Source organism: Podarcis erhardii, assembly GCF_964252035.2.
Source record: "Podarcis erhardii genome assembly, chromosome: 1".
Classification (NCBI taxonomy): domain Eukaryota; kingdom Metazoa; phylum Chordata; class Lepidosauria; order Squamata; family Lacertidae; genus Podarcis; species Podarcis erhardii.
In genome coordinates, this window is record NC_138497.1 from 44,058,096 (window position 1) to 44,086,063 (window position 27,968).

Genomic DNA, 27,968 nt, shown 5'->3' on the forward strand with positions numbered 1-27,968 from the left:
GCGGGGCGTCGCATGGCGCATGCTCGGTGCCCTTTGTGTCCCGGGCTCGCTAGCTGGCGGGCGAGCGGCTGGCTCGGCAAAGGCCCGGCCGCTCCGAGTGTCTCGCCGCTCGCGCCTGCGGGGCCCGCCGTGAGGAGCAGCGGCAGCAGCAGCAGCAGTAGCGGAGCGCCGCCAGCGCCGCCATGGTGAAGAAGCGGAAAGGCCGGGTCCTCGTTGACTCCGACACCGAGGACAGCGGCAGCGAGGAGAACCTGGACCAGGTGGGTGAGCCGAGCTGGGCCCAGGGCTTCTCTCCGCGCCCGCCCGCCCGCCGCCGCCGCCGGGCTCGCTCTCCGTGGGCGGCTGAGGGGAGCTTTCGGGTCTCCGTCCCTCAGCGTCTGCGGGTGCGTCGGCTTCGGCTCCTCGGGGAGGGGCAGAGCGGGGCTCGCGTGTGGGGGGCGATGGCGGGAGGACTCTGGGCACCAAACGTGGGTGAGGAGGAGGCGCAAGGGGGGCGTGGGGCGGGTGGGTGCCAGGCTCCCTCGAAAGCAGGCGCCCTGGAGGGGAAAATAATATCTCAAGGGGAAGGGGTTTTGTTGTTGTTGTTTTCCTCGTCAGTGACGGGACGGACCCCTCCGCCAGGTGATGGGATGGGCAGGCAACCATGCATCTGGCGCCTGTAGCTCGGGGGCGGCTAGGCTTTGGTCCCCTGGTGTTGCTGAATTCCCGTCAACCCCAGCCAGCGGTCAGGGGCAGTGAGGGTTTTAGTCCAGCATCATCTGGACTAGCCATTGGCTAGCCACCCCCTACTATAGGTTGGGCTCCCACCTAAATAGGAGTCCTTTGAAACTCAATGGTGCTTGATGTTTTGAGGGATAGGGAATAGGTAGCCTGGTTTCTGGACCTTTTGCAACAAATCCGTCTTAGTTCGTGTTTCCTGTCACTGAGAAAAGTCTCCCCCTGCAATGTCCGAGGTTCCCAAAGTGAGTGGTTTAGTTCTGACATACAGCCGGGCAGATGGGGAATTCTGCATAAGGTCTCTCTTAACTTTCCAAGCTTCACAGTATTCTATGTTTCATGTTCAGGCTTCCACAGCAAGATCCCTTTTGCCAGATTCTCTCCTTTCTGTGTCTCTTACAATTTTACTAGTCCCCCCACCCCTCTTTGGATACTTCAGCACTGCTAATAAACATAATATCCATTTTCTCTGGCTTTGGGCAGGGTGCAATCATTTCTGCTTGGTTTAGAGTGCTGGGGTCTGTCTTCCTCTCTAGAGGTTTCTGGAACCTGAACATTTAATGTCTCTTCTATGTGTCTTGGTGTATGCAAAGTGCATGGATTGTGAAAAACAAGCACACCAATACAACTTCATTTCTTGGTTAGTAGGGCAGTAGTTTCAGCATCAAAGCTGCAAATTCCATTTTCAGTAAAAGGCAGACCAAAAATTGAACAGGGTACAGAAGAGGAGGGCACACCCAGTCTTTTTGTTTCTATCTTCTATTAAGATAATAATAAATAAAAGGGGTGTTCTGTTGCTCTTGAGCCCCTGCTTGGAAAGATCCTTTCGTGACCTGCACTCAGGTCAGAGCCATAGAATTAGACTCAGAGACTCATGTGGGCCTTTCCAGCTTGCGTGAACTCTGTGCAAGGTTCAGCCACTCAGGATACAAGTCCTAGTTTGGGGCCTATTCTATCCCAAAGAATCATAGTTCTCAGATCTCCTGGTTTATAGTTGGTTGGCATTGATTTGTCACAGTAGACAATGAAGGAGTGTATCTATGAGTGTGAAGTCAAACTGTTGGAGCGTTACAACACTTGCTGTGACTATAGAGATCAATATGGGAGAGAGATGTTTCATTGCAGCTGGGGCAGTTGAAGGCATCCAGTTGTGCTTCTCTCTGGTGTTTCTTCTCTCTGTGCTCCTCCCAGTGGTCATTCTTCCTCTGGTCACTGCTGTGGATACACAAACTGACTGTCTGTCACCAGGCACTGCAGTCATCTATGAGGGATTCCCATGTGGTGGGGTTGATGTTGCCAGTCTTCATGTTTCTGTTGCAGACATCTTTGTAATGCAGAGTTGGTCTGCCAATGGGGCCTAGTGTTTGAAGCCAGCTCCTCATAGAACACATCCTTGGGGATCCTGCCATCCTCTATTCTGCGGACATGACCAAGCCAAAATAGGTGTCGCTGAGACGGCAGTGTGAACATGCTTGGAAAAACACATCTTTGAGACTGTCCTGCCATGTGATGCCCAAAATCTTCTTGATTGTGTTAAGGATCTCCTGTTCCAAGGTTCATCACACCATCCAAGCCACTTGTGCCTCCAGTTGCACAATTGGTAGTTAAACAGCAACAGCTCTAAGAATTCAAATTGCTAGGTGGTGGACTGGTTCATACTGTCAAAGCCTTCTATCAGTCCTCCCTAAACAATATGTAGGAGATACTATGGGTGTTCTGTAGGTGGTGAAAATGCCAATGGATCCAGCCCGACAATGCCTAGGTACTAGACCATTTTTCATTCCAGAAACTACCACTACAGTGGTACCTCGGGTTACAGACACTTCAGGTTACAGACGCTTCAGGTTACAAACTCTGCTAACCCAGAAATAGCATAATAAGTAATAACAACAACACCACAGTTTAAAAGGCCATTGATTGGCTAAATAAACAAAGAGATGGGAGAAGAGGAAGGTCTTTACCTGGCACCTCAAAAATATGTAACAGAGACGCCAGGGGAGCCTCCCTGGGGAGAGCATTTCACACGCCCGTTCTTGTGTTGCCGCCTTCCAGACACCTCATGGAGGAGGCACATGAAGAAGAGCCTCAGATGATGAGCGCAGGGTCCAAATCAGTTCATATGACAAGAGGCGGTCTTGAGGTTTTGCAGTCCTGAGCTGTATAAGGCTTTATAGATCAAAACCAGCACTTTGAGGCAGATGAAGATGATGGATTTTGCAGAACTGGCAAAGCTGACAGGAAAAATCTGAAACCAGCATGATCAAGTATTCCAAAAGGACTGGAGTAAATTTATTTGAAAGATTATTGTAAGCAATTAACATCACTAGCAGTGTTGCCTGAAGACTTGTAATGAGAAATTTTCTACCTTTCTATATTTATTTAAATTTCAAGTAATTTCATAATGAGTACAATTAGAATTGGAAAATGTACAAACTGCAATGATATAAAGGTTAATTTTGATAGTCATGAGGCGGGAGGGAAGGAAGTTTTTTATTTATTTATTTATTTATTTAATTATTTTTTTATTTATTTTTTGGGAGGGAAGGAAGTTGATGGCTCTAAGAGCCAGGGTGGTAAAGTGGATAATGATGATGTGAATGTATATAATTAAATGGAAAATAAGTAAAAATTGTATATATAGATATAGACACACACACACATATACACACACACACACACACACCCAGCACTTTGAATTGGGCCAGGAAACTAATTAGTAGTACAGTCGGGCAGGATCAGTGTAATATGCTCACACTGTCTTGCCCCAGTGAGCAACCAAGCCACTGTATTCTGCACCAACTTAAGTTTCTGAACCATCTTCAGAGGCAGCTCCATGTATAGCACGTTGCAGTAATCTAATTTAGAGGTTACCAGAGCATAGATGACAGAAGTTAGGCTATCCCTGTCCAGATAGGGATGCAGCTGGGCAACCAGCCAAAGCTGATGGAAGACAACTGTGCGGAAGGGTTGTTCTTATATACAATTGTGCAGTTTCCCGCAGTGGTTTCATGTCTTTCTTTGTCTTCATTTCTGTTCTTGTTGGAGTACTTGTTTAAATGTGTTTTTTTCTAGTGATAGCTACCATGGTCAAACAGTTGATAGAGGCATTTAACTTCTTCTGATTTGGGCCTTGTCATCTACCACAAGAAAATTTACTTAACCCCTTTGCTGTATTTTGACCAGAAGAGCACTTCACAGTAAGCCCAACTTTCCATTTTTGGCCATTAACAATTGGAGAATACTGTAGTACAGTGGTACCTTGGTACTCAAACGGCTTCGCTCCTGAACAAATCAGCTTTGGTTTGCAAACATTTTTCAGAAGCTGACCGTCTGACATGGTTTCTGCAGCTTCCAACTGAGTGCAGGAAGCTCCTGCAGCCAATCATAAGCCGTGCCTTGGTTTTCAAACTGTTTCAGGAGTCGAACAGACTCCCAGAATGGATTAAGTTGGAGAACCAAGGTACCACTGTATGAGTAGAGTGTTTACACCTTACATGATTACTGAAGCTGGGTGCTAAGCAATACCTCTGTTAAATTGCTTCAAAACTCGCAGCCTACTTGAATGGATATGGCCACGGACATCTGAATTAATACTATGTAAAACACTCATTCTTGAATTCATTGGAAATGTACCCTAGGTGTATACACTTAAGCTCTTTGCTTAAACCTAAATAGTTAATATTAGGATTATAGGTGGCTTAGGAAGCTGGAAAGGTAGAAATCAATGTACATTCTTAATGAAAATGTGGCCTTTATGGTACTGTAAATATTAATATCAGGTTTGCTGGTGAAGGTGTAAAGTTGAGACACATAGTTTTTAATAGAGATGCACATTTGGAAATACATTTGGGTGCCTTGTGCCAGTTTGTAAGCAAAACTGCACAGATGTTGTTGTCTGTGTGTAATGCAGTCATCTGATTAGACATGGAAAGGAATAGCTGGTGGCAGTGGAGAGAGCTAAGGTGAGAAAATGGAGAGGAGGCAAAGATTGGATATCTGGAAGTAGGAGAAGAGAACCTAGCAGACTGAAAACTACTATTACTATTACTACTACTACTACTACTACTAAATGATGATGATGATGATGATACAACTTTTTTTTTGCATAGAGACTGATTTTGAACCTGATACCTGTGAGCAGATTTTCCATCAATCCCTCCTTCCTTGAAAAACTGTGTCCCTGAAAAACTGTTCCAGAGGGTTGGAGCATCTCCCCTTCCTCTTCTCCTTTGGAATTGTCTGGTGGTTCTCAGTCCCTTCCTTAAACAGAAGGAGCTCTTCTATTTATAGAAGGAATGTTGTGGATCCAATATACTGGTTTTAACATCTCTAGGAACCTATAACTAGTGAGGAAACATTTGATATGGTTATAAAAGAAAACCCCAGAATTTGGTGAGAAAGATCAAACACCCAATAAATATTGCTTGATTTTGGTAATCAACATTTCTGGGCTTATTCACCTGTTTTTCTGTATAGACAGTACTGCTTTTTAGCATTTTTGTTATATACAACAGTGCTTAAGCATTTTTGCTGTCCAGTGACTGCTCATTTGTGCACCAAGCCCTACATGGCATTAAGCATATAGTTTGGGTGCTTTTTATTCAAATTTAAATAGCAATTGTGGGGGTGGGGTGGATTGGAGTTGTAGTGGAGGGGTATATTTTTCAACATATTCCTGTGGTACAATCCTGCTGAAAACCCCCTTCTTTGGCTGCTGTTTACATCTGGTGGGAAGCTGCCATTGGCATCAATATGTAGTCTGACAGCTGTTACTTTGAAAACAACAGCATGCAACACCATGTGCTTCTGATTTTCTTTCAGAGGAAAGGGAGATATTTTATTTATTCATTGAGAAGCTCTCTTCTCCATGCCAAAATTATCACTGTGCTGTTTATGTTTGGGAAAATGTGTATGCAAATAAAGGATTCTGATGTTAACCTTCCAAGTGCTTAATTAATATAAGCCAATGTATCAGATTTTGAGGTTAGTTTCTGCTTGTAGCTTAAATCTAGCATTTAAAAGAGAAATTATGATTTTACTACCAAGTGCTAGAACTTTGTGGGTAATGATGAAACTTCAATATTACCTCACTTCCATTTTGCTCACTTCTATAGTTGCTTGGAAACTGTGGGTCTTTCTAAACTATAATAATTCACAGTACAATAGACCAATATTAGCCAGAAGAAACTGTGAAGCATCTTTCCCTAGCAGGGGAAATGCCAAATCCTTATGAAGAATTTTCTTTCTTGCATATTAGCACAGTCTTACTAAGACAGTGGTCCAGTTAAGATATTTTGCTACCTGGTTTTTCAGACCATGGTTTAGCAATTGGGAGCACACCACAGCACTGCAGACTTATTTGCCCACTCCCACCTACATTCTTCCTCCCTCGCACCCTCGTAAGTGTTTACAATGGTTTGCCCAGAATAATTTGTTTGAGAGCAATTAATGGTTAATGGTGATTGTAGTTCAGAGGTCACAGAAAACTCTTAAGTTATCACTAACCAGGAAAGGGAGGGGGGAGAAAGTGTATGAGCCCAGGAAAGGGGGACAATCAAGCCTGCAGGGGAGTTCTGATCACCAAACAAAGTTTGATTATCACATAGCATGACATCTGAACCAAGCCTTTATGAGAATTGAAACACATCTTTTAGGTAGCAGGTTCTAATGAAAATTCAATGTATGTTTTTCACTTCCTGTTTTTTTTAATAGCAAACTCAATGATACTTAGAAATCCATCTTCCCTGTAGTGTGCCTTGTTCAGTGGAGTGCTCCCAGTGGTTGAAATGGGGTGGCTGGAAGGTTTACTTTACACCTCTGGCCTCCTGTGCCAGCCACTGGCCTAGTTAGCATGTCACACTAAGCCACACCACAGCTTAGTGGCGGGCCTTGGAGCAGAGATTGCAGCGGCTTTGCTTTCCTCTGGCTGAATTAAGTTGCGATTTGGCATAGCATGTTTTCAGGTCAGGCATACTTTTTTTTTCTCTCCCCAAAAAATCCTATCAATTAACCACAGGACGGCTCATGGTTAGCCTGGAGAGAGCTAAACCATGAGCCTGGGTTTGGATGACACGCTAAACCAAACCAGGGCTTAGCTCAGCATAGCATCAGAATGACCAGGAAGGAGCAAAGCTGCCTGTCTCATCTCCTAGAGCCCAAACACCTCTGTGAAGTAGGCCATTGGGATATGTAGAATTCTGTAGAGATCTGTGTAGCTGTTTGTTGAAGTTACATGTATCAAGCCCTCCCATGTAGTAAGTTGTTACTTAGGGGAGCACTCCAATAAGCAAATGTTCTAATGTGACTCATGGGCGTGCTTTAAAATGTCTAAGGCGGGGTGGTCCAACACACTGCCTGAGGACTGAATGTGGCCCCTGATACCTTTTTAGGTAGCTCTTGGCAACAGTTTATGCCCCCCACAGCCCTCACACTGCTTTCCAAAGCCAGGTAAGCTGGGTTTTGGGAAAGAAGTATGAGGGCTCTGACAGGGTCCTAGAGTCCTCCGTCCTCCTTTCCAAAGCCTTGTTAGCACTTTCCCAGCTTTGGAAAGGGCTCTAGGACCCTGCCAGATCCTTGCACTTCCTTCCCAAAGCCTGGCACCCCCGTGACAAGGCAGAGTGTGGTCTGCGGGTTCCGTGTCAAAGTATTCTAGTAGCCCACTTGGTATGAAGTTGGACCACCATGGTCTAAGGACTTGGATTCATGTGTAATATAGTTTGTAATGGGTCCACCTGTTTGCATTTATTATATTGGCTTTTTATGTATTAAAAGTGGACTGCAACAATTCTGTCAAATTGAAAGTCAAATGCGTACACTTAAATTCGCCAAATAACCCAGAGCCACAAATGGAGCACAGCGTAAGAAGCATGTGATTCTTTAAAACTTTTCTGAAATAACATTTTTACACATTTTCTAGAAGTTTGTATGGTCAGGCACCTGTGGACTTTACTTAGGAAGGAGTTCAGAGGAGCTGGGTCGCAAAAGAGAAAGCCCTGCTTGTATGCATGCGAAGTTTGTTTTTTAATGATTTGTACAGTACATTTACACCATGTGATAACACTGGTACTTTAAGGGACAGCATATCTGAAAAATTGATGGGGTTGATGGAGAAGTGATATGGTGAAAATTGTGTCTCTAATAGGGTTAGAGTCTTTTCATTTTAAAGGTAACAGTATATTTATTCTCCTACCAGGAGCTTTTATCACTTGCCAAACGGAAACGTGGTGACTCTGAGGAAAAAGAAGCACCTGCTAGTAAGCCTACAGCATCTTCAGATTCTGAGACTTCAGACAGCGATGTAGAGGTAAGCTTTTCTACAAGAATAAGTGGATTGCATCAAATCAGTGTGGATTCTGCAATATAAATCAATATTATAATCTGGGCTTCTCTTGTAGTTTGTCCTATCTCCTGTAAAATTAACTTGATTGTTTGGGAAAGCCATGATTCACTTCATTTCTCCTGTGATACAGTGGACAGTCGGAGGTTCTAAAAACAAAAAGAAAGTGAAAACTGGGAAAGCAGAGAAAAAAGGAGCCATGAAGAAACAGACGAACAAAGCAGCCTCATCAGGCAGTTCTGATAAAGAAAGCTCAGCAGAGAGCTCAGCACCTGAAGAGGGTAAGAGGATGCACCATGTCAGTAATGTGGGTGGTTTTCTGTAGGCACTCATTTTCTGTTGGGCTTAGATTGTTCTTCCAGGTCAGATTATTTTTATATTTGCAGTAGGCTGTGCTGAAGTACTAAAAGCATATGTAAAACACTGGTGTGCTTGTTTAACATTTCCTATCACTCTAGATATTTAGATGTAAAGGGCAAGAAAGGGACAATGATTTAAGCCTTCCGTAATAAGATACATGTAATTTTATTTTCCTGGTCTGTTCTAATCATTTTTTCCTCCCTCTACAAATCTAGTGTGGGATTCATCTAATGCAGGCATAGGCAAACTTGGCCTTCCAGATGTTTTGGGACTGCAACTCCCATCATCGCTGGCCACTGGTCCTGTTAGCTAGGTTGGTGGGAGTTGTAGTCCAAAAAGAAGAAGAGGAGGAAGAGGAGTTTGGATTTGATATCCTGCTTTATCACTACCCTAAGGAGCCAAAGCAGCTAATAATCTCATTTCCCTTCCTCCCTCACAACAAACACTCTGTGAGGTGAGTGAAGCTGAGAGACTTCAGAGAAGTGTGACTAGCCCAAGGTCACCCAGCAGATGCATGTGGAGGAGCAGGGACGCGAACCCAGTTCCCCAGATTACGAGTCTACCGCTCTTAACCACTGCTCCACACTGGCTCTGGAGGGTTGAGTTTGCCTATGCCTGATCTAATGAGTCTCATTAGCGAAGCCCTATGCAAGTATTGGGAGAACCTCCAGAACAGTGTGCAGAGGGGGGCAATATTAAATCCCTAGTGTCTTGGACCATTCTTGTGATTGTCTGAGCTATACGCTATTAGTATTCAGCCGCTTGCTATTGTATATGAGGCCGCTCCTTTATTCTTTGCACTGGAGGTGAGAAATCTGTGGTCCTTCAGGTCTTGTTGGACTCCCATCAGCCTCAAACAGCATGATTAATGGTAAGAGTTGACAAGTTTTTCTTTCCCTTAAGGAATGTGTTTCATTTACCATTACTGTAGCCTGCTTTGAACCCTTGGAGTAAAACGAATAATACATCTGAATGTGGCTTTGGTATTCTCAGTATTGTAATCTTTCTGACATTCTTAGACCTTTGGGCTGCACCTGTACTTTTTGCCTAAAAGTTACTTTCTTTTACAATCCTGCAACTCCATCCTATGCAGAGGCCCACATACTCTATTAATTTTACTTTATTAAGGAGTAACAAAAGATACAATAATGTGTATGTATTTTCTCCTGCCATAGTTGAGGTTTGTTAGTGATACTTTCTACTTTCTCACAGGTATGTGTGTATTTTAGTGTCACCAGTGTACATGGCATGCTCCAAAGTAGTAAAGGAAAAGACAGGTACCTGCCTGAGGAGCTTAGAATACAAAGTTAGATGGTGATGGGGAGAAGGGGAAGCAATAGTAACAAGGAATGTATGCCTTTATCTGGAGTTCTGCAGTTGACTCAGCAGAATGGATTCTTTCTGTTTTGTTTCAGGTGAAGTGTCTGACTCTGAAAGCAATAGCTCTTGTTCCAGCTCAGACTCTGATTCATCTTCAGAAGATGAGTTCACTGATGGCTATGGGGAGGACCTCATGGGTGATGAAGAAGACAGAGCTCGGCTAGAACAGATGACAGAAAAGGAGAGGGAGCAGGAGTTGTTTAATCGGATAGAGAAGAGAGAAGTTCTAAAGAGGAGGTGAGGTTTATGTTTAAAGGCTAACTTAAATAACAATTTCAGTGCCCTCTACATATACAACACACACCCTCATGTCTGTATTTCTAGTAAGCTTGCTAGTTCTCATTTGGTCAATGTCTACTTGTGCTCAGTATTGGTAGGATACCTACATATCATTTCCCAGCTGGTTTGGTTTTTTTTAAAAAAAGGATAGAAATGAGTTAATGCAGATTACAAAATTACCCTTTGCAGGGTGCAAGAAATTGTCAGAATGTGTTGTTTTTGTTTCCTACCTATATTAGATATAGATACACACTACACATGCATATACATATAAAAACACAAACAAATAGTGTCATACCACCAGATCTCCAACCTACTGAAAATTAAATACAGGAAGATGATAGAAAAAATTACACTTCCCTCAATAAAAGTGCTTTTCAATTCTATTTCAAATAATTATATTTAAATGCATTTAGAGAGAATCTGCTTTTGCTAGGAAAAGTAGAAAACGAATTCTACCTGTTTCAGGCCCAACTTCTGACTCTCGAACTGCTAGGAAAAATCAAATAGTCATTTTCTGTAGTTTGCACAGCATAAGTCCTGCACAGCATAGGTCCCGCCAGGTTGTTCTTACAGTCTAGTATGGAACCGAACAGCATGGAGAGTTTCAGTTGCAGCATGTGATGCAAATCATTTGCAGAATTTCATTTGCAGCTCTTCGGATTTCTGTTTCAAGCAAAATCCTGGTCAGATAAAGCTTGCAATTTCTAGGCATAACCAAGCAACTTTTGTTCTCACCATTCTAAATCTGACTGCAGAACTGAGCTTCTCATGTATACAGTTCAAATTCAGTAGGTTCTGAACATAACTTGGTTGTTAGTTTGGTGGATGGCTCTGTACATCTATCTGAACCCTTCCCACTGTCCTAGAGTAGTCATGCTTTAAAGTGATCAATCCCATCAACTCAAACACTTAGGCTCACCTGCCAGCTTCTAGATCTGGTATTTTGCTTTGAAACTGAGCAACAAGTCACCTGATTTTGCCAGTAATTTGCCTAGTCTGTAACAGTAATGGGTGGACATGTTTTTCACCCACCTTTAGTGTAACTATTATTACAGTCTATTCCTGCTTATAATTCTCTTGCTTTAGAGCAGGGTTGGGAAGCCACTATTCAGATTCATCCCATAACTGGAGCTGGGAGAGAGAAGTGGTGATGCTAAAAAAAAAGTTTGTTGAAAGAGACAAAATATATGTCCCTCTGCATCCAGCTCCTGCCTCACCCACTTTTGGGCTTTAGTAACTGCCATCTCTAGCCCCACTCACTCACCAATCTATGCTACTGTCCCCCAGGAAATGGGATTGTTGACATACAAAAATGGCTTCCCATCCCTTTTTCATGTTATAATATTTCATCTTCCCTTGACTTCTAATGATGTGTGAAAGCGACTGCAGGTTCTTACTCATTTTTCCCTTGTTTTGAGCCCAGGTTTGAAATAAAAAAGAAATTAAAGACAGCAAAAAAGAAAGAAAAGAAAGAGAAAAAGAAGAAGCAAGAAGAAGAGCAGGAGAAGAAAAAACTCACCCAGATCCAGGAATCCCAGGTAAGAACAGAGCAAGCTCACTTTACCAGGTGATGACAAATGCCTAAAACCAGGTGTTTGTGGTGTGAAATTACTCAGATGTTTGTGATGTGAAATCACTCAGATGTTAGTGATGTGAAATCACTTAGATTCCAGTTCAACATGCACCTTCATCCTAACCAAACCAGATTAAATAATGAAAACTGAACAGGAGCAATGTATTTTTGTCTTGTCTTCCATTATTCTTTATATAGGTAGCAGTCCTTTGGTAAACCATTTCTAGGAAGTATCTGTGTTGTAATGTAGCAAAAAGAAGACTCTTATGGCACTATAAAGGCTAACAGATTTATAATCAATAAATCTGAGGTGCCACTGGACTCCATTTTTGGAAAATCATGTAATCACTTTCTGTTATGCCAATGTGACCAATAACAGAGCTACAGTAGCTTTTCTGCACTTCTGGATGATATATTTGCATGCAGAAATGGTCTTTTTTATGCCCTCTTCTTCAGATAAGTTAATGAAGTGGTGCAGTATAAAACCTTTTTTAGAATAAATTCCAGGCCAGCTTTAAATGGTCATTACAAACCAAATTTTGCAAATAATCCAGAAGACTTCAAAACATTGTAAAGAGAAGTGATGTGGATGAAAGTGTATGTAAGTGTAGTTATTTTGGGGCATGAGCTCTAAGTAGCTATTATAAAGGTTGCTGTGTGTTTCCATAGGTAATGTCACACAATAAAGAGCGACGGTCAAAGCGAGATGAAAAATTGGATAAGAAATCCCAAGCCATGGAAGAACTGAAAGCAGAAAGGGAGAAAAGGAAGAACAGAACAGGTTAGTTCAAAAGCCCATGAAAAGGATAAATTGTGGAGTACATTTCAAGTTAAAGAATGTGGGTGCTCCTTGATGCCCAGGGACTACACCCTTTATAGAGCCTTGATTTCATTTAACTAACTGTGGAGGGAGGCACAGTTCATTGCTACCACATTCCCACAAATTTCCTGATTACTTTTTATTCAGTGACTTTACATGCCTTTAAGGGCTGTTAACTTGTATGTCCGTAGTAAGTGATAGACTTATGCCCTCAATATCAGGCATACGCAAACTCGGCCCTCCAGATGTTTTGGGACTACAGCTCCCATCACCCCTAGCTAACAGGACCAGTGGTCAAGGATGATGGGAGTTGTAGTCCCAAAACATCTGTAGGGCCAAGTTTGCCTATGCCTGCTCAATATGAACTAAAAGGCTTCTCCAGTGCTCACTACCAAAGCACCCTGATAATGTAGGGACTAGGCACAAGCTACGCAAAAGTTTTATTCTTTCCTGAATGTCATTGGCTGGGGATACTAATATTTCTGTTAAGATTTAATTTGTGTTTTTCCTGATGGGATGGTCAGGAAATACAGGAAGCTGCCTTTTATGGAGTCATACTACTGATCCATCAAGCCCAGTATCTTCTACATTGGCAGCTTTCAATGGTTTCAGACAAGGGTCTCTCCCAGTCCTGCCTGGAGATGGTGGGCATTGAACCTGGGGCCTGTGTGGGTCTTTTACTAGAAATAAAGAGCCACGAGCCTTAAGAATTAAAAGATTCAGAGCCCAGGAATATTGGGTATCAGAGCTGAACAGATGTCATAGTCCTTCTACTTTTTGCCTCAAAACTTTCTTTAGTTTATCAGGCAAATTCAGATTGGGCGTGTGGAATCATTTCCTTGCTACTTTTGTTATAAGATTGAGAATCAGAAACCTTTCTTGAGCTGATGCAAATCTTCCAGAGATCAATCTTCTGCCCACTCTTGCATTAGAGCATCTGATTTTGTGAGCTTCCTGCACTTTAAAATGATATCCCAAAAAGGAAGCAATGTTCATTCTTTAACATGGCTATAGCCCTTAATTAACTCCTTTTCCCTTAACTAACAACCAAGATGTTGGGGTTTTTATGCATCAGTGACACACACAGTGGAAATAGACTATTTGACAGTTAATCAGGCTACTCTTTTCAAAGCACTGACGAGAACCAGCTCGCCATCCGTAAATAATCAGTCTCGCACCAAGATGGGTTGCAGAAATCTGTGGCCGCAGCTCTCTCTAGAAGCTGCTGCTGCCCCAACCTTTATTGTGAGTCCCAGAAAAGATACAAATTCAAGGAGAGAGCTTTGCCTCAGTCAGCAGATAAAAGACAATACAATACATTAGTCTCATGTTCTCACACCAGACCATGCAGTTGATCATGCTATGCTACGTGGACCAATCATTGGATGGCATGAGCTCTCCACGCGTTGATCATGCTTCCAAGCAATGCTTTTAGCTATGAAATCATCCTTGCAATAATAAACTTTTGCCCATGCTCTTATGGACAAATGACCATATTCCCACATCCCCTCTTTTCTTGTTTATATTATAAGAGGGACCCTTAATCATATATTTCATTACATTGGGAAATCAAAGAGGGTAGGCATTGAATACAGCACACCATAATAAAACCAACAATACATGCAATTACAATCAATAATATTTTTCTTAACTATGCTCTATTAGGTAGCCAAGAAAACAACCATTCCATGGATCAAAACCTTCGGGCTATCATTTGTTCCATATAATCAGTAGTAGCAGAGATATTAGTCAATTGATCAGATATATACATACAACAATGAAAATGAATCAAGGCACAAACTCCACCTTTGGAAGCAAGGATTACATCTAAAACATAAAATTTTTTAAGTGCTACATCACTTATTTCTGACATTTATTTCAAAATCATTTTTCTCAGCAGCTGAAAGGCACTAGCCAAGCATATCCCGCTTGCTGTAACTAAAAAGATTGCAACAAGGCAGAGAACAGAGCCCATTGTCTTCTCAGGCCCTGCTAAAGAACCACATTGCAACTTGCTTTCTGTCCGGGAACCATGCCAAAGCACAAGAATGAAACAACTGGAACACACTGAAACCTCCTCACCCCCTGTCCTGCCAAGAGTCCACAATAGTTCCAAGACAGCTTTCTGTACATGCTCAGGGGAACACACCATGGGGCAGGACTCCTGAGGGAGGAGAAAAGAAGAAGAGATCTGGGGGGTAAAATCCAAGCGATGCCAGTATAGCGAGGGCATCCTTCAAAGCCAGGCTCAGTTCCCAAACCAGAAGCAGCAAAACTGTCATGATATTTGGTGGTAGAATTGGCGTCCCAGGGAAAAAGGGGGGCCAATGCAGTAGAGACGAAGATGGCCTTTCAACGTGCCAGGAAACACTGGAACAGCTGTAGAAGGTGACTCCATCCAGGGCACGTCAATATGGCGATGTCTCCAGCTGCAGGGCGGGTTGAGGTCAGAAGGCAGATTCCCACAGGCAGACAGCGTAAAATACGGTTGCAAGGCGCTGGTGTCTCCTTGGGCGAAGACGAAGTGAAGTTCAGCAGGCGTAAAATCCTTTCTGCCAAATACCCAGGGTGGCCAGTGTGAGATCTAAGATGTGCTTCATAAAATTGACAAGTCCTGGCCTGTATCAAAGATGGGGCACTTTGTGCTAGGGTGACATTGCTGTGCGATAGATCTGCACTGCGCATGAAAATGACCCACTTCGCCACATCCAAAACAGGTTTTATCCTTGGCAGGATTTTGGGACACGGTGGTGGACAAAGCCGTGGCTAGCAGGCAATCAGTCCCCACCGATTGGCAGGCTTTAAGCATATCTGCAATGGCTATATTGGGAGTTGTCATCAAAGGGCGCAGCGCTTGCTTACAGTCCTCATTGGCATTATCGAATGCAAGCTGGCGGACAATCACTTCTTGGGCTGCCATATCTTGAACTTGCCGCTTAAGGGTGTTATACAAGCGATCGACAAATTGTCCAGAAGGCTCTGTAGGATCCTGTCTGACGCTGCCCCAACGGCCATCTCGCTCATTTTTGTCATCAGGTACAGAAGACAAAGCTTCCTTTATGAATCTCAAATCAAACTGTTCGTGCCGGGCTGGGCCTCCCCCCGGGGCGGCAGGAGCAATCACAGGAAAGAGATTAGGAGTTGTAGAATCAAAGGCCAGCAACGGAGCAGCCGCTCGAAGGGCCTCTTGAAGTGGGGTGGAAGCGGTGCCAGATGCCTTGGGCAGAGGAGGTGGGGGCTTTGGAGGGACATAAACCGGAGGATTCGAAGAAGGCAACGTGGGATGCAGAGGCAAAGGAGGAGCCAAAAGGGAAGGTGAAACAGGCAATGAGGCAGCCAGGAGGATATTTGCAGGAGTTAAGCTCGACATAGCTTTGTAGACTTTACACCAGGCATGCAAAACTTTGACATCAATTTGAGGATGGTTCTGGAAAATTTGCCCTATTTTTTCCCAGTCTTTTAAATTCAAAGTGCCATTTTGAGGATACCAGGGGCAGTGGGTGTCCAGGGCTTCTATGAGTGCCTTGAGATCGGCATCCAGGACAACAAGGTTGTTACTGGCCAAGAGAAATTTAAGTTCATCAAAAAACTTCTTCTGTGGTGCAGAAAGAGACAGCCCCATGATAGTGAGAGTAGGGATCCACGAAGGATGAAAAGGAGCGAAACAAGGGAGCACTCACCAGGGATCCTAGGAAGGATGAATGGTGCCTGAAACCCGTGCCGGGCGTGGTGGGTGCTGAGAGAACCGTAGCGTCGTGAAGTCCGAAATCAGTCGAAGTCCGAAAAAGACTGCCCCACAAAGGCAGAAGGACTGGGAGCACTCACTGGGATCCGTAGCGGATGAAAAAGGTGTGGTGAGCGCTGGACGATGAGAAACAACGTGGAGTCCGAAGGTAGTCACACAGGGCACCAAATGACGAGAACCAGCTCGCCATCCGTAAATAATCAGTCTCGCACCAAGATGGGTTGCAGAAATCTGTGGCCGCAGCTCTCTCTAGAAGCTGCTGCTGCCCCAACCTTTATTGTGAGTCCCAGAAAAGATACAAATTCAAGGAGAGAGCTTTGCCTCAGTCAGCAGATAAAAGACAATACAATACATTAGTCTCATGTTCTCACACCAGACCACGCAGTTGATCATGCTATGCTACGTGGACCAATCATTGGATGGCATGAGCTCTCCACGCGTTGATCATGTTTCCAAGCAATGCTTTCTGCTTATGAAATCATCCTTGCAATAATAAACTTTTGCCCATGCTCTTATGGACAAATGACCATATTCCCACAAGCACTTTACTTGGAATTACTTGTATGTGCTATTGATTTGCAGACTTCTAATGTTAACATTTAGGGAAAAGCTTATTTTTATTTTATTTCCTCTTACAGCTTCATCTAATAACCATGATATAAATGTAAATGCAAATGACAACTGTTATCCATCTTGTATTGGGATATCTGTCTGGCTCACTTGCACTTCTTAATTAAGATATTTCTAACACACCCTTCATCCATGGATCCCACAGTAGGATATATTGCATAGTTACGAAACATCAATTACATAAAAATCAATGTTGTTCATGCTGTGTTTTGTCCCCAGCAGCTAAGTTTTTAAAAGGCAATGGGTACAAAACAAATTTTCCTTGTTGATGTTTTGTCTTGCAGCTAATGCTAGAGGAATCATATGTGGGCAGTTCTTCGGATTTAATGGACACCAGTAAATGTATTTCTTTAGCATTTACAAGTGAACATTATACACCTGTGTTGCTTTGAACAGCAGTATGTCCTAATAACAGCTCCTTAATAGTGTCTCGTCAGAAGGTTCACAGATGGCAATATATCTACCATCTGTGCTCTGGTATCCACCAGAGTTCAGAGTGTGAACACATTTTACTAATTCAGAATTCATATAAAGAGACATGCAAATTGCCAGTGCACATAAACTAATTTTGTATGATTGTGTTGAAGAGCTTCCCATGTAAATCTAACATGTAATTTATTTCTAAGGTACATAATGAAGTAAGATGTGGTAGATGAATAGCAATCTCCTTTACTCAAATGCAGTAATCAGTAAAGCTTAATTTGAGCCAAAAAGAATTCAGCCATGCTTAGCCCTGGAACTCAGCTTGGAAGGAAAAAAAATGTGAACAGGGCTAACAGCATGGGCTCCCTTGAGGCAATACCTGGTTGGAGCCTTACTTATTTTAACTAAAGGAGTCTCTGGTCAAGGAAACTGAACAGAAGAGAATTATGTCATTTTCCCTTTTTAGCTGAGTTGCTTTTAAAGAAGCAGCCATTAAAAACGAGTGAAGTTTACTCAGATGATGAAGAGGAAGAAGAAGACGACAAATCTAGTGAGAAAACTGATCGTTCATCCAGATCTTCATCTTCGGATGAGGAGGAAGAGTAAGTACTGAAGTACTGCTTGAGGGCAGTGAATAAAGCTGTATACCTTTCATAGTATTCTGTGTGGGCTATGCTTGTTTTCATCTTATGAGAGAGGCAGTGTGCTGTAGTAGGACTGGGGAAGCCCACTTTCAATATTTAAGGAACACTGGGTAACCTTTGGCCATTCACTACCTGTCAGCCCAATCTGCCTCACAAGATCGTTGTGGGGATCAAATGGAAGACAGGAGAACCATTTGACCACCTTGAACCCTTTAGTGTACAGGTGAGATAACTGGCTTTCACTTGCTTGCTTTCCCAATAATAAACTCCCCCCGTCCATTTTTAAAGAACCAGTTAAAATACTTTACTGCAAGGGCTTTGCTGAAGTTTTGTTTAAAGTGAAGGGTTCCACCACTATAAAAATAAAAATTGAGAACCACTGTGTTGATGTGTGGATTTTGTTACGTGAGTGTGGCACTCTCATTCTGTTTGAATATTTCCTCCTGTGTCATGCTAGGAAAGAAGAAATCCCTCCTAAATCACAGCCAGTGTCCTTGCCTGAAGAACTGAATCGGGTTCGATTATCTCGACACAAACTAGAGCGATGGTGTCACATGCCTTTCTTTGCCAAGACGGTCACTGGCTGCTTTGTGCGCATCGGCATAGGAAACCACAATAGCAAACCAGTTTACAGAGTGAGTATATCCTTGATCAAACCCAATTCCTGTTGACACCAGAAGCAGCAGGACACTGTACAAATATATGGTGACGGGAAAGCGGGTAATTACACAACACAATATTAGTTATGAAGCCCTTTTACTTATCCCACCTTGCTGTCCTCTTTTTCTTAATAAATACCAAGATCTATAGAATCCCTTGTTTAACCAGTGGAACGGACAACACAGCAGAATGCATTCCCTGCTGCAGCTCTCTGTGCACCCCAGAATCTGTTTCGAAAGGTTGGAAGACCCTCCGGAGCAGATGAGGGGAGGTACCAAGAGAGTACAGCAGTGAGAAGAGGAAGGGGAATTTCTCTTGTAGAACTAGAAGTCCACTGTTGTGAAATTAGCTGCCACCTGTTATGTTGGGTCCAAATTTAACCATCTGCCAACAGTAGGTTTTTGATTCCGCAGAGGAATGCAGCTGATAACAATGAAAATGAGTATTATTGCATACCCCTGGTGCTCTGGAGCATCCTCTGACCTGCTGAGGGAAAGGGGATTTAGCAAAAGTCCTCATCTCCGTTTCATTGCTGGAAGAATCTTCTGAGCAGAACTTCTAAGGCAGCCTTTCTCAACCTGTGGGTCCCCAGATGTTGTTGAACTACAACTCCCATCAACCCTAGCTAGCAAGGCCAGAGCTCAGGGATGATGGGAGTTGTAGTCCAACAACATCTGGGGACCCACAGGTTGAGAACCGCTGTTCTAAGGGAATACGCGCACCACTAGGAACAATTCTCGATCCAAGCCATTGCAATTTAAATGTTGCCATTATACTTTGTTTATGAGATAAGGCCTTATTGCTTCAGAAACAAAGAACACCATTACAGATGTGCCAGTAGGCATGGCATTTTGTTCCAGCTCCATCTAGACTCTCCTTCTTAAGTCTGCCTCTTCTTGACTCCTTTCCCCCTCCATGGAAGTACTCATCCTTTTTCACTTTATCTTTATTTATATAGGTGGCAGAAATAACAGGTGTTGTAGAAACTGCAAAGGTTTATCAGCTTGGAGGTACCAGGACAAACAAAGGATTGCAGTTAAGGTAAGACCTGCTCCATTATTTTGAGAGCGTGGTATATGAGAGGCAAATTCCAAAATACTTCTATCCTTGAGTAGTAGGAAGCTGATAAATTTCTGTCAGGGTATTGAGCACAGAGGAGTTTATCCAACAAAGTTGTTCCATTTGCACAAGGACTTCCTCATGCGCAACAGAATTCACAGGACGCTCCCACTGAAGGACTGGAGGGGAGGCAATTTTTGCCTATTCCTTCTTTCCCCTGTGCTCTTTGAAATACTTCTCCAGAGGCTTCAGGGACCCTCAAAGAGTGTGGGAGGTGGCTTGAGGAGCAAAAGGGAAATCTATTAAAATTGCTTCCTCCATCAGGACCTTCTCCTTGATTTCAGGCCTTCCCAATATTTTCCTTAGAGATATGAAAAAAATGGAGCGTCCAAACAAATATTTGAGTGAAACTGAGTGAATGTATGCTATGTTATTCCTACTAACATTTCCCCCTTCACCGTTTCCAACAAACTTATAATGTGTCTTCCTGTAGCAAAGTTAGAGTTAGCGTAACATAGTCACTATACAGAGGTATACTTAGTAGCCAGGTATAAATGCACTTTATATCTGTCTCCTGCTGCCCTGCCCTTGGGAAGGTGCTGTGGAATGATGGCTCCTTTTTTCCTTCTCTGTGCAGGCATGGCAGTGACCAGCGTGTGTTCCGCTTAGAATTTGTCTCCAATCAAGAATTCACAGAGAGCGAGTTCATGAAGTGGAAGGAAGCTGTAAGTATTTCCATTTTTCCAAACAGGAGTGTTGAATGGTGAATGAAGTACTCTGACACTATTTCTCTTAACATCTAGATGTTTTCTGCCGGGATGCAGCTACCAACACTAGATGAGATAAACAAGAAGGACATGTCTATCAAAGAAGCCCTCAACTATAAATTCAATGACCAGGACATTGAGGAGGTAAATGAAGAAAATGTACTTTTGAGCTGAACCCATACAATTGAAGGTTCACAATGGAAAGGTAGGTGAGCTCTTAGATGTTCTCAGGTGCCAGATTCTAGTTCTGTAAACATAAGATGGGTTAGACTTCCTGTTCGTGTTGGGAAAGACATCGTATTGGAAAAGACTGTTTATATTGGGAATGGGAAACCTGTGGCCACCCAGATTTTGTTGGACTCGCATCAGCCCAAAGCAGCAGCACCAGTGGTCAGGGATGATGAGAGTTGTAGCCCAAAAATGTCTGGAGGTCTATGGATTCCCTATCTCTGGTTCTTATCCTATTTTAGTGTTGTTGGCATATCACAGTTACTCTACTTACTTCAGATTTGCAAAAGTTAGATCACAACAGAAGTAGGACTTGTATTCTATTGTGAGTAAGGCACTAAAGACTAGGTTTGTAAGGGAGGAGGAGAGATGGGTTGTTGTTTTTTAGCATCTGCCCACAAGAGAAATTAGCTGGGCTCTGCAGTACTTACCGTATTTTTTGCTCTATAAGACACACTTTTTCCCTCCTAAAAAGTAAGGGGAAATGTGTGTGCATCTTAAGGAGCAAAAGCAGGCTGCGCAGCTATCCCAGAAGCCAGAACAGCGAGAGCGATCACTGTGCAGCGCTCCCTCTTTCTGTTCTAGCGTCTGGCTTAGCCCCGTGCAGGCTCTTCTGGGCAGGGGGAGCCTTTATCCCGCTGCCCTGAAGAGGCTGCACGCAGCTAAGCCAGAAGCTAGAACAGTGAGAGGGAGTGCCACACAGTGATCCCTCTTGCTGTTCTGGCTTCTGGGATTCAGAATATTTTTTTTCTTGTTTTCCTCCTCCAAAAACTAGGTGCGTCTTATGGTCAGGTGCGTCTTATAGAGCGAAAAATACGGTGCCACCCGTAATCATGTAACAACAAAGATAGACTGCAGTTACTCTTGATAGATTATTGTCGGCTAGTGGACATGCAGCCAGTGTGTTAACATGATGGAATAAATTTTAAAATGCTTCTTTACTGTTCTTGTACCATGTAAATACAGGCTAGGAACAAAAATTTCAGCAGGCCACAAAGTGAGTGATGTAGGACCTTAGCCTGGCTTGTCAGTGCTTGAATAGAGCGAGCCAGAGCAGCTTTTTCATAACTAACCATCAGTTAGCCCACCTTTCATAATGTCCCCCCCCCTCCCCTTTTGCATTTGTAGATTGTAAAAGAGAAAGAAAGGTTCCGGAAAGCACCACCAAACTATGCCATGAAGAAAACACAGCTACTAAAAGAAAAGGTAAAATATGGTGACACTGGGAAATGGCCCCTAAAATAATTTATTTCAAGATTAAGGCTGCCTTTTTCAATATATATTTCAGTAATATTGCTTAACTTGTTTCCCGAGGGGGGGACACCAGTATCCCCTTTATTGCTGAGAATCCTTTGTAAAGATTGACACAACTTGTTCAAATTTGATAAGTGCACTAACTGTTGCTTCTCTTGTCTTGAGTCAGATCCCTGTTGATCCTGAAGTATAATATGTTATTAACAAAGAAAGCACATAACCAGTTGAACTAACAACATAATAACCTCATGGTTTTTAATCAATTCACATAGCTGATGCTACAACAGTTGTTCATTCCTAACAAATAATTATTTTTATTAAAGGCCATGGCAGAAGACATGGGAGATCAGGACAGAGCAAAACAGATTCAAGACCAGCTTAATGAGTTAGAGGAGAGAGCAGAGGCCTTGGATCGCCAGAGAACGAAAAATATTTCAGCCATCAGGTTGGTACCTAATATTTAATAATAGACACGGGAACAGAAAACCAGCAGTACTGCTTTTGTGACCAGTATTGGTCACTGCTGTTATTTCAGAGTGATCTTGTTAATTTTCCATCTGGACAGAATCCACCACTTTTCAGGGTTCAGAATTTATCTCTCATTTCAAAAAGAAATAGAAAATGACTTCTAGAAAAATAGCTTGTTGAGACCCTGAATTTCAGAGTTCCTTTCTAATACATGAGGTAAGTGAAATACATACACCTTTTCTTTTTCTTTCGTTTTGCAGTTACATCAATCAGAGGAATAGAGAATGGAACATTGTGGAATCTGAAAAGGCTCTAGTGGTGAGTGATGTTGATAGTGCAAAGAAGGCAAAATATATTGTCATGGGAAAGGTGGCTCTCTGAACTCTCTGCTGCTTTTTACGATGACGTATAATTTTCTGGACAGCCTTACCATATTGCCATTTAGTATCAAGCAATAACATGCAACTATACTTGAGTGGCACTGTTGTGATAAAGTAACTTAAAGCCTGCCTGCTTTTGCTGGAGGCTGACTTTCCCTGTCTGGGATGATGAAAGGGCTACAGCGACCATTGGCTTTTAATGCCACTATATAACTGTGGTTTGAAACTGTCTCAACCAGGAAAGCTTTATGATTGTTAAGAGCCTAGGGTAGGGGAAAATCTATTGATAGAAGACAAGGGAAATGTTTAGCACTCTAGTTTGTAGTCACACCCTCCATAGGCATGTTTTCTCACCCTTCCCAATCCTGTCTTGCATATGTACGCATATATGGTAAATGAGGAAGAAAATGTTTTTCCCAAAATACTCACTTGGGACTCCTACATATGGAAGGTTTCTTCCACTTGTTCTTAAACCTTCTATTTGTGAATTGCTCAAGCAGTATTGGCACCTGCAGTCCTACTTTAGCTTTCTGATAAGTTGAGGGGTGGACAAATTGTTCTCATTATGAACCTAAGAGGAGCCCTGCTGGATCTGACTAAAGGCTCACCTAGTCCAGTATCCTGTTTTGTAGCAGCCAAAAACATGCCTGTGGGTTCCCCACAAGCAGGACACAGGGACAATAGCCCTCTCCTTGTTTCCGAGGAGCTGCATTTGGAGATATGCTGGGGAAAGCATAAGGCAAAAACAGGACTGCATATTTCATATTTCTCTCTGCAGGCTGAAAGCCACAGTATGAAAAACCAACAGATGGATCCCTTTACTCGGCGGCAGTGTAAGCCCACAATAGTCTCCAACGTAAGTAAAATGCAGAGAATTGACAGCAGTTGGTAGCAGGGCATATATTCACATATGGAGGTGTTGGGGGGGGAGAGAGAGTGTGTATCTAGATGCGGCAACATAAGGTGTGGATCACTGAAAATGTATCTAGAAGAAGGCAGCACTATAGTCTATTGCCCCCTGCAGAGGAGAACAGTATATTTATTTCCTGTTTCAGCAGACTGCTGTATTGGTGTTCAAATCCCATTTTTATAGCTGAAGCAGAGTATTTCTGTCATGCATGGAAAATCACTGAAACCATTTGGAAAGATAGTGTATACGTTTCTAACTATACGTTTATTGAGCTGTGGGATATGGGTACATGGGATATATTAAGGGTTGGGATTCAGCTAATGAGTCCTCTCAGTGGAAGCCCCGCTCAGACACTTCCACTTGTACAATGGGGTTTCCCCCTCCCTCTGTGCACACCCTACCCCCTGAAATTGGTTTTGGGAGGTCGGGGAAACCCCCCATAACAGTGTTGAGGAATGAGGTTTGTTCCATTCCATTCCACAAGCTAAAATGCTTGTGCTGATTAGAAGAGTATTACCTTTAATTCCCCCCTTTATATACATACTTGTTTCTGTATGAAGAGAGAAATGTTAACCTATAAATGGTCAAGTCCATTGTTCAACCTGACATTAAATTTCTTCCTTTTTCACAGTCTAGAGATCCTGCTGTCCAAGCTGCTATTCTTGCCCAACTTAATGCAAAATACGGATCAGGTGTATTGCCAGATGCTCCAAAGGACATGAGCAAGGCAAGTTCCCTCAACTTTTTGCTGTTGCATACGCTTCTGTCATGTAATCCTTACCTTTGGAATTGCCACCATGTGAAATAGTCACATTTTAAACCTCAAGCTGCGTCTAAGAATAGAACGGGGTCTACAATGGAACCTTTCAGACACTATAGCCAATAAAGCATGGTTGGGTAACCTTCTGTGTTACTTGATATTAAAAGATGTCTCTTGTTTCAGAGTCAGGGAAAAGACAAAGATATGAATTCAAAAACTGCCAGTGACCTCTCAGAGGATCTCTTCAAAGTGCATGATTTTGATGTGAAGATTGATCTCCAGGTTCCCAGCTCAGGTAGGTGTGCCTGTCCCTCAGGGAATGAAAGGTAAAGGTGGTAGAAAAGGAAAAGAGTTTTAGGTGCCACCTTGCAAAAAAATAAATAAATAGCCGGGTGGTTTTTCAAAAATCCAAAGCATGTGAATGGAAAATACACAAATTTTGTGCATCGCGGCAGAAACTACGAGCAGCCATAACTTTGAAAAAATGAACTTCTGTTACTAGAGCTGTTCTTTTTCTGGTTAATGTAGCTTAAAGAACCAGAAACTTCAAAAAGTGCAGCTTCTATTTAGACTGAGGAGCTGGTTTAAAGTTGAGAGAAGCCACCATTGGTTTAGTGTCACCACTGCCCTCATAGATCCTGCTGGATTTACTGCTTTTCTTTGCCACGGCATCTGAGGAGGGGTCTGCTGTACTGTAGGAACTGGAAGTTTCTTAGGTCTGTCTTCTGCTCAGTGTCTCGGGGGCAGGCAGAACTCTTTTTTTTTTTTTTACTTACATTACACTGCTGGCACCACATTAATAATCATGGCTATCCCCTGCAGAAAGCTTGCAGAGTTAATGCACTCCCTTGAGCCTGATTGTTTGAAGAGAGCCATGCACCTTGCTGAGTTACACACCTAGTATGTGTGCCTTATTTCCCAACAGAGTCCAAAACACTGGCTATCACCTCCAAGGCTCCCCCAGCAAAAGATGGCGCCCCCCGGCGATCACTGAACCTGGAGGACTACAAGAAAAGGCGGGGGCTTATTTGAGCAAACCCCACTCTCTGCTGCTTCTGATCCTGCATGCTACATGATATCCCGCCCTTTATTTTCTTCCCTCCTTCTTCAGTTTGCCCTTCGGGGTTGGAGCAGCAACAGAGCTGGGAAGAGACTCTTTAAAATTGCCAGCCATCTGTAATATAAATCATTGACTCTTTACTGTATAGACCTCCATTTCTTGCCCTTTTCTGCCACCCACAAATATGGATCCATGCTATTTTTAGTTTTGTTTTGTTTGTTAATACAGCTATTTGGAGTTGGCTGTATGTATTCAGTGTTAACCTGGAGTCTGGATTTCTGCAGGAATCTGTTGGTGGCAGAAGCAGTGTTAGCACTTGGCTGTCTCAACCACCACAAGCAAGGAAAATTAAATCGTGGCACAAGACCTCTTGTGAAGGTCGCCTGCACTTTTTTCCTCATCTTCTCTCCCCTTTCTCCTAGCTGTGGAGAAGGGTATATTTTACGAACTGGTTTAGGTTGAAAGTGTACATTTTTGTGGGGGGTGGGTGGGTTGTGTGAATTTTTTCCAGGTAGTTTTTTTAAAAATCGATTTTCACCTGCAGTAAATTTGTATCTGTCATGGTTCTTTAAATCTGTCTTGAATTTTTACCAGCTATATTTGAGCATCCAAAACAGCAGGGGCAATTTAATAAATGTGATTTTATTTTATTATTTTATTATTTTTTACAAACAGGGAGCCTGGCTGACAATAGCTGTGTAACTTCACACTGTTCCTTCACACAGACTTAGAAAAACCCCTTCCCTCATCTCCCCCCCCCCCCCCCCAGTCACTGTCTTTGTAAAGCAGTAGTACATGTGCCCTTGAATTTCCTGCTACAGGTAGGTGGGGCAGTTTTATTGTTCCTGGCTGCTACTTGGATCTCTTCCCCACCCACCCCCAAAATCCCACAACAAACCATGTAACATTTCGATCTTCCATCTTGCACCCTTTACCAAATTGCCTTTTATAGCCAGATTTTTATTTTTTTCATTTGCCTCCCGTTTTTATTTTATTTTATATTTTAATCTTGTTCTGCAGAATGGAAAGCGTACAGTAAAAAATTGAAAATATAAGAGGGCAGTTAATTTGACCTATATGTAACTGGTACAACGTGTGCAGCTGAACTCCAGCACAAGGATTGTATGTATGGAATGTCTGAATAGGAAAAAGATGACTGCTTGATAATCACTCAGGTGTAAAGATCGAAGTGTAAATAAATGACATTTTATCAAAGAGCTCTTCAAAATGAACTACCATGGATTATACTGAACTAAGACTGTGCATACATTGATGAACGTTAGTGATCTGTCGGATCATGCCAGTGCCAGTGCTGGAAAAGTGCCCTAAATAAGGATACTTTCCTGAAGCTGGATTAAAAGGAGAAATCCAAACACACGCGAAGCATTCTTAAGCAGGCCCAGAAAATGTTTGCTCACATCAGAATAGAAGTTTGAGTCTTGTGGCTGTGGTCTGGGGGATCCTTATTGATGCTTTAATCTATTTCTTCTTTGATTCCTTATTTAAGATTAGGGAGACACACACCTGTGTAAAACCTGATGAAATGAAGAGGAGGAACACACAGTCCTCCTCCCGAAGTGGTTCTTGTCAAGTTGTGTAAACTTTGTGACTTTATTTACTACATAGTCCATAGCTTCGCAGACTATTGTGTAAATATGTAATCATTCTGTTTTTCTGCCTTTTTTCTAGCTACTTTTCTCAAGCGCTTGTGGACTCTTATTGACATACATGCTTCTAACTTTTTTTTAAAAGTGAATTTCTAGAATCTGCCAATGTATGTTTGGGGAGCCATTATGATATGCTATGTAGGTATGCATCTCTATCACTCGGATTTCTTTGTCAGCAACATTATCCGTAGTAGACAGTCTCCCTGATACCAACATTCTGATATAGAGAGATAGTAAGTCCAAAACTCTTTAACAGAGTTCTGATTGCCCACCAATATTTGCAAAGCTATGGCATAGGAGCAAGGAAAGAGCCGGCAAATGTTAAACTAATGTTCTTATGATCCCTCCTAATTATCATGGCAGTCTGCAGCAGAAATGCACTTCCTGACTTTGGGCTTCATAATCAGAGTACGGAAGGCCTCCCTAAGTTGTAAATAATGCATCAGTTTATCCTTTCCAATTGGGTTACAGGAGTTGATCAAATAAAACACTGTGGAACTTTTAGGACACAAGTGAATGAGGTCGCCATCCTCATGTATCCCCTCCTTACCAAACTTAGAAGAGGTTCTCCTTTCACACAGGTAATGGACGATTCCTTGTCACCTTGTGTTTTTTTCACTTGAGAATAATGCATTGAGGGAGTAATATTTTTTCTGGGATAGCTATGGAACTAATTGTGTATGAAGGTGTAATGTTTTCTCCTCTTTTAAGTGCATGTGACAGTGAGTGGCGACAACACAGGCTCATTGGGAGGGATGGGTTTATTTGCTTTAATTCATTGTCTCAGCAGCATTCGTTACAAATGTATAGACTTCTATAAATAAACTTTGGTTGGTTTTAATAAA

The 27,968-nt window shown here is 42.6% G+C and overlaps 1 protein-coding gene across 1 annotated transcript; it reads left to right on the plus strand.

Annotated features, from left to right (window-relative positions):
- The first annotated feature begins 32 nt into the window (after positions 1-32).
- On the plus strand, positions 33-27,968 carry RTF1 (RTF1 homolog, Paf1/RNA polymerase II complex component). The gene is made up of 18 exons (XM_081861271.1): positions 33-260; positions 7,910-8,020; positions 8,187-8,334; positions 9,829-10,030; positions 11,499-11,613; positions 12,318-12,429; positions 17,733-17,868; positions 18,368-18,545; positions 19,529-19,611; positions 20,267-20,354; positions 20,433-20,540; positions 21,753-21,830; positions 22,202-22,323; positions 22,607-22,664; positions 23,505-23,582; positions 24,268-24,363; positions 24,580-24,691; positions 25,322-27,968. Exons 1-18 carry the CDS (start codon positions 183-185, stop codon positions 25,426-25,428), a joined length of 2,010 nt encoding a protein of 669 aa, XP_081717397.1. The 5' UTR covers positions 33-182; the 3' UTR covers positions 25,429-27,968.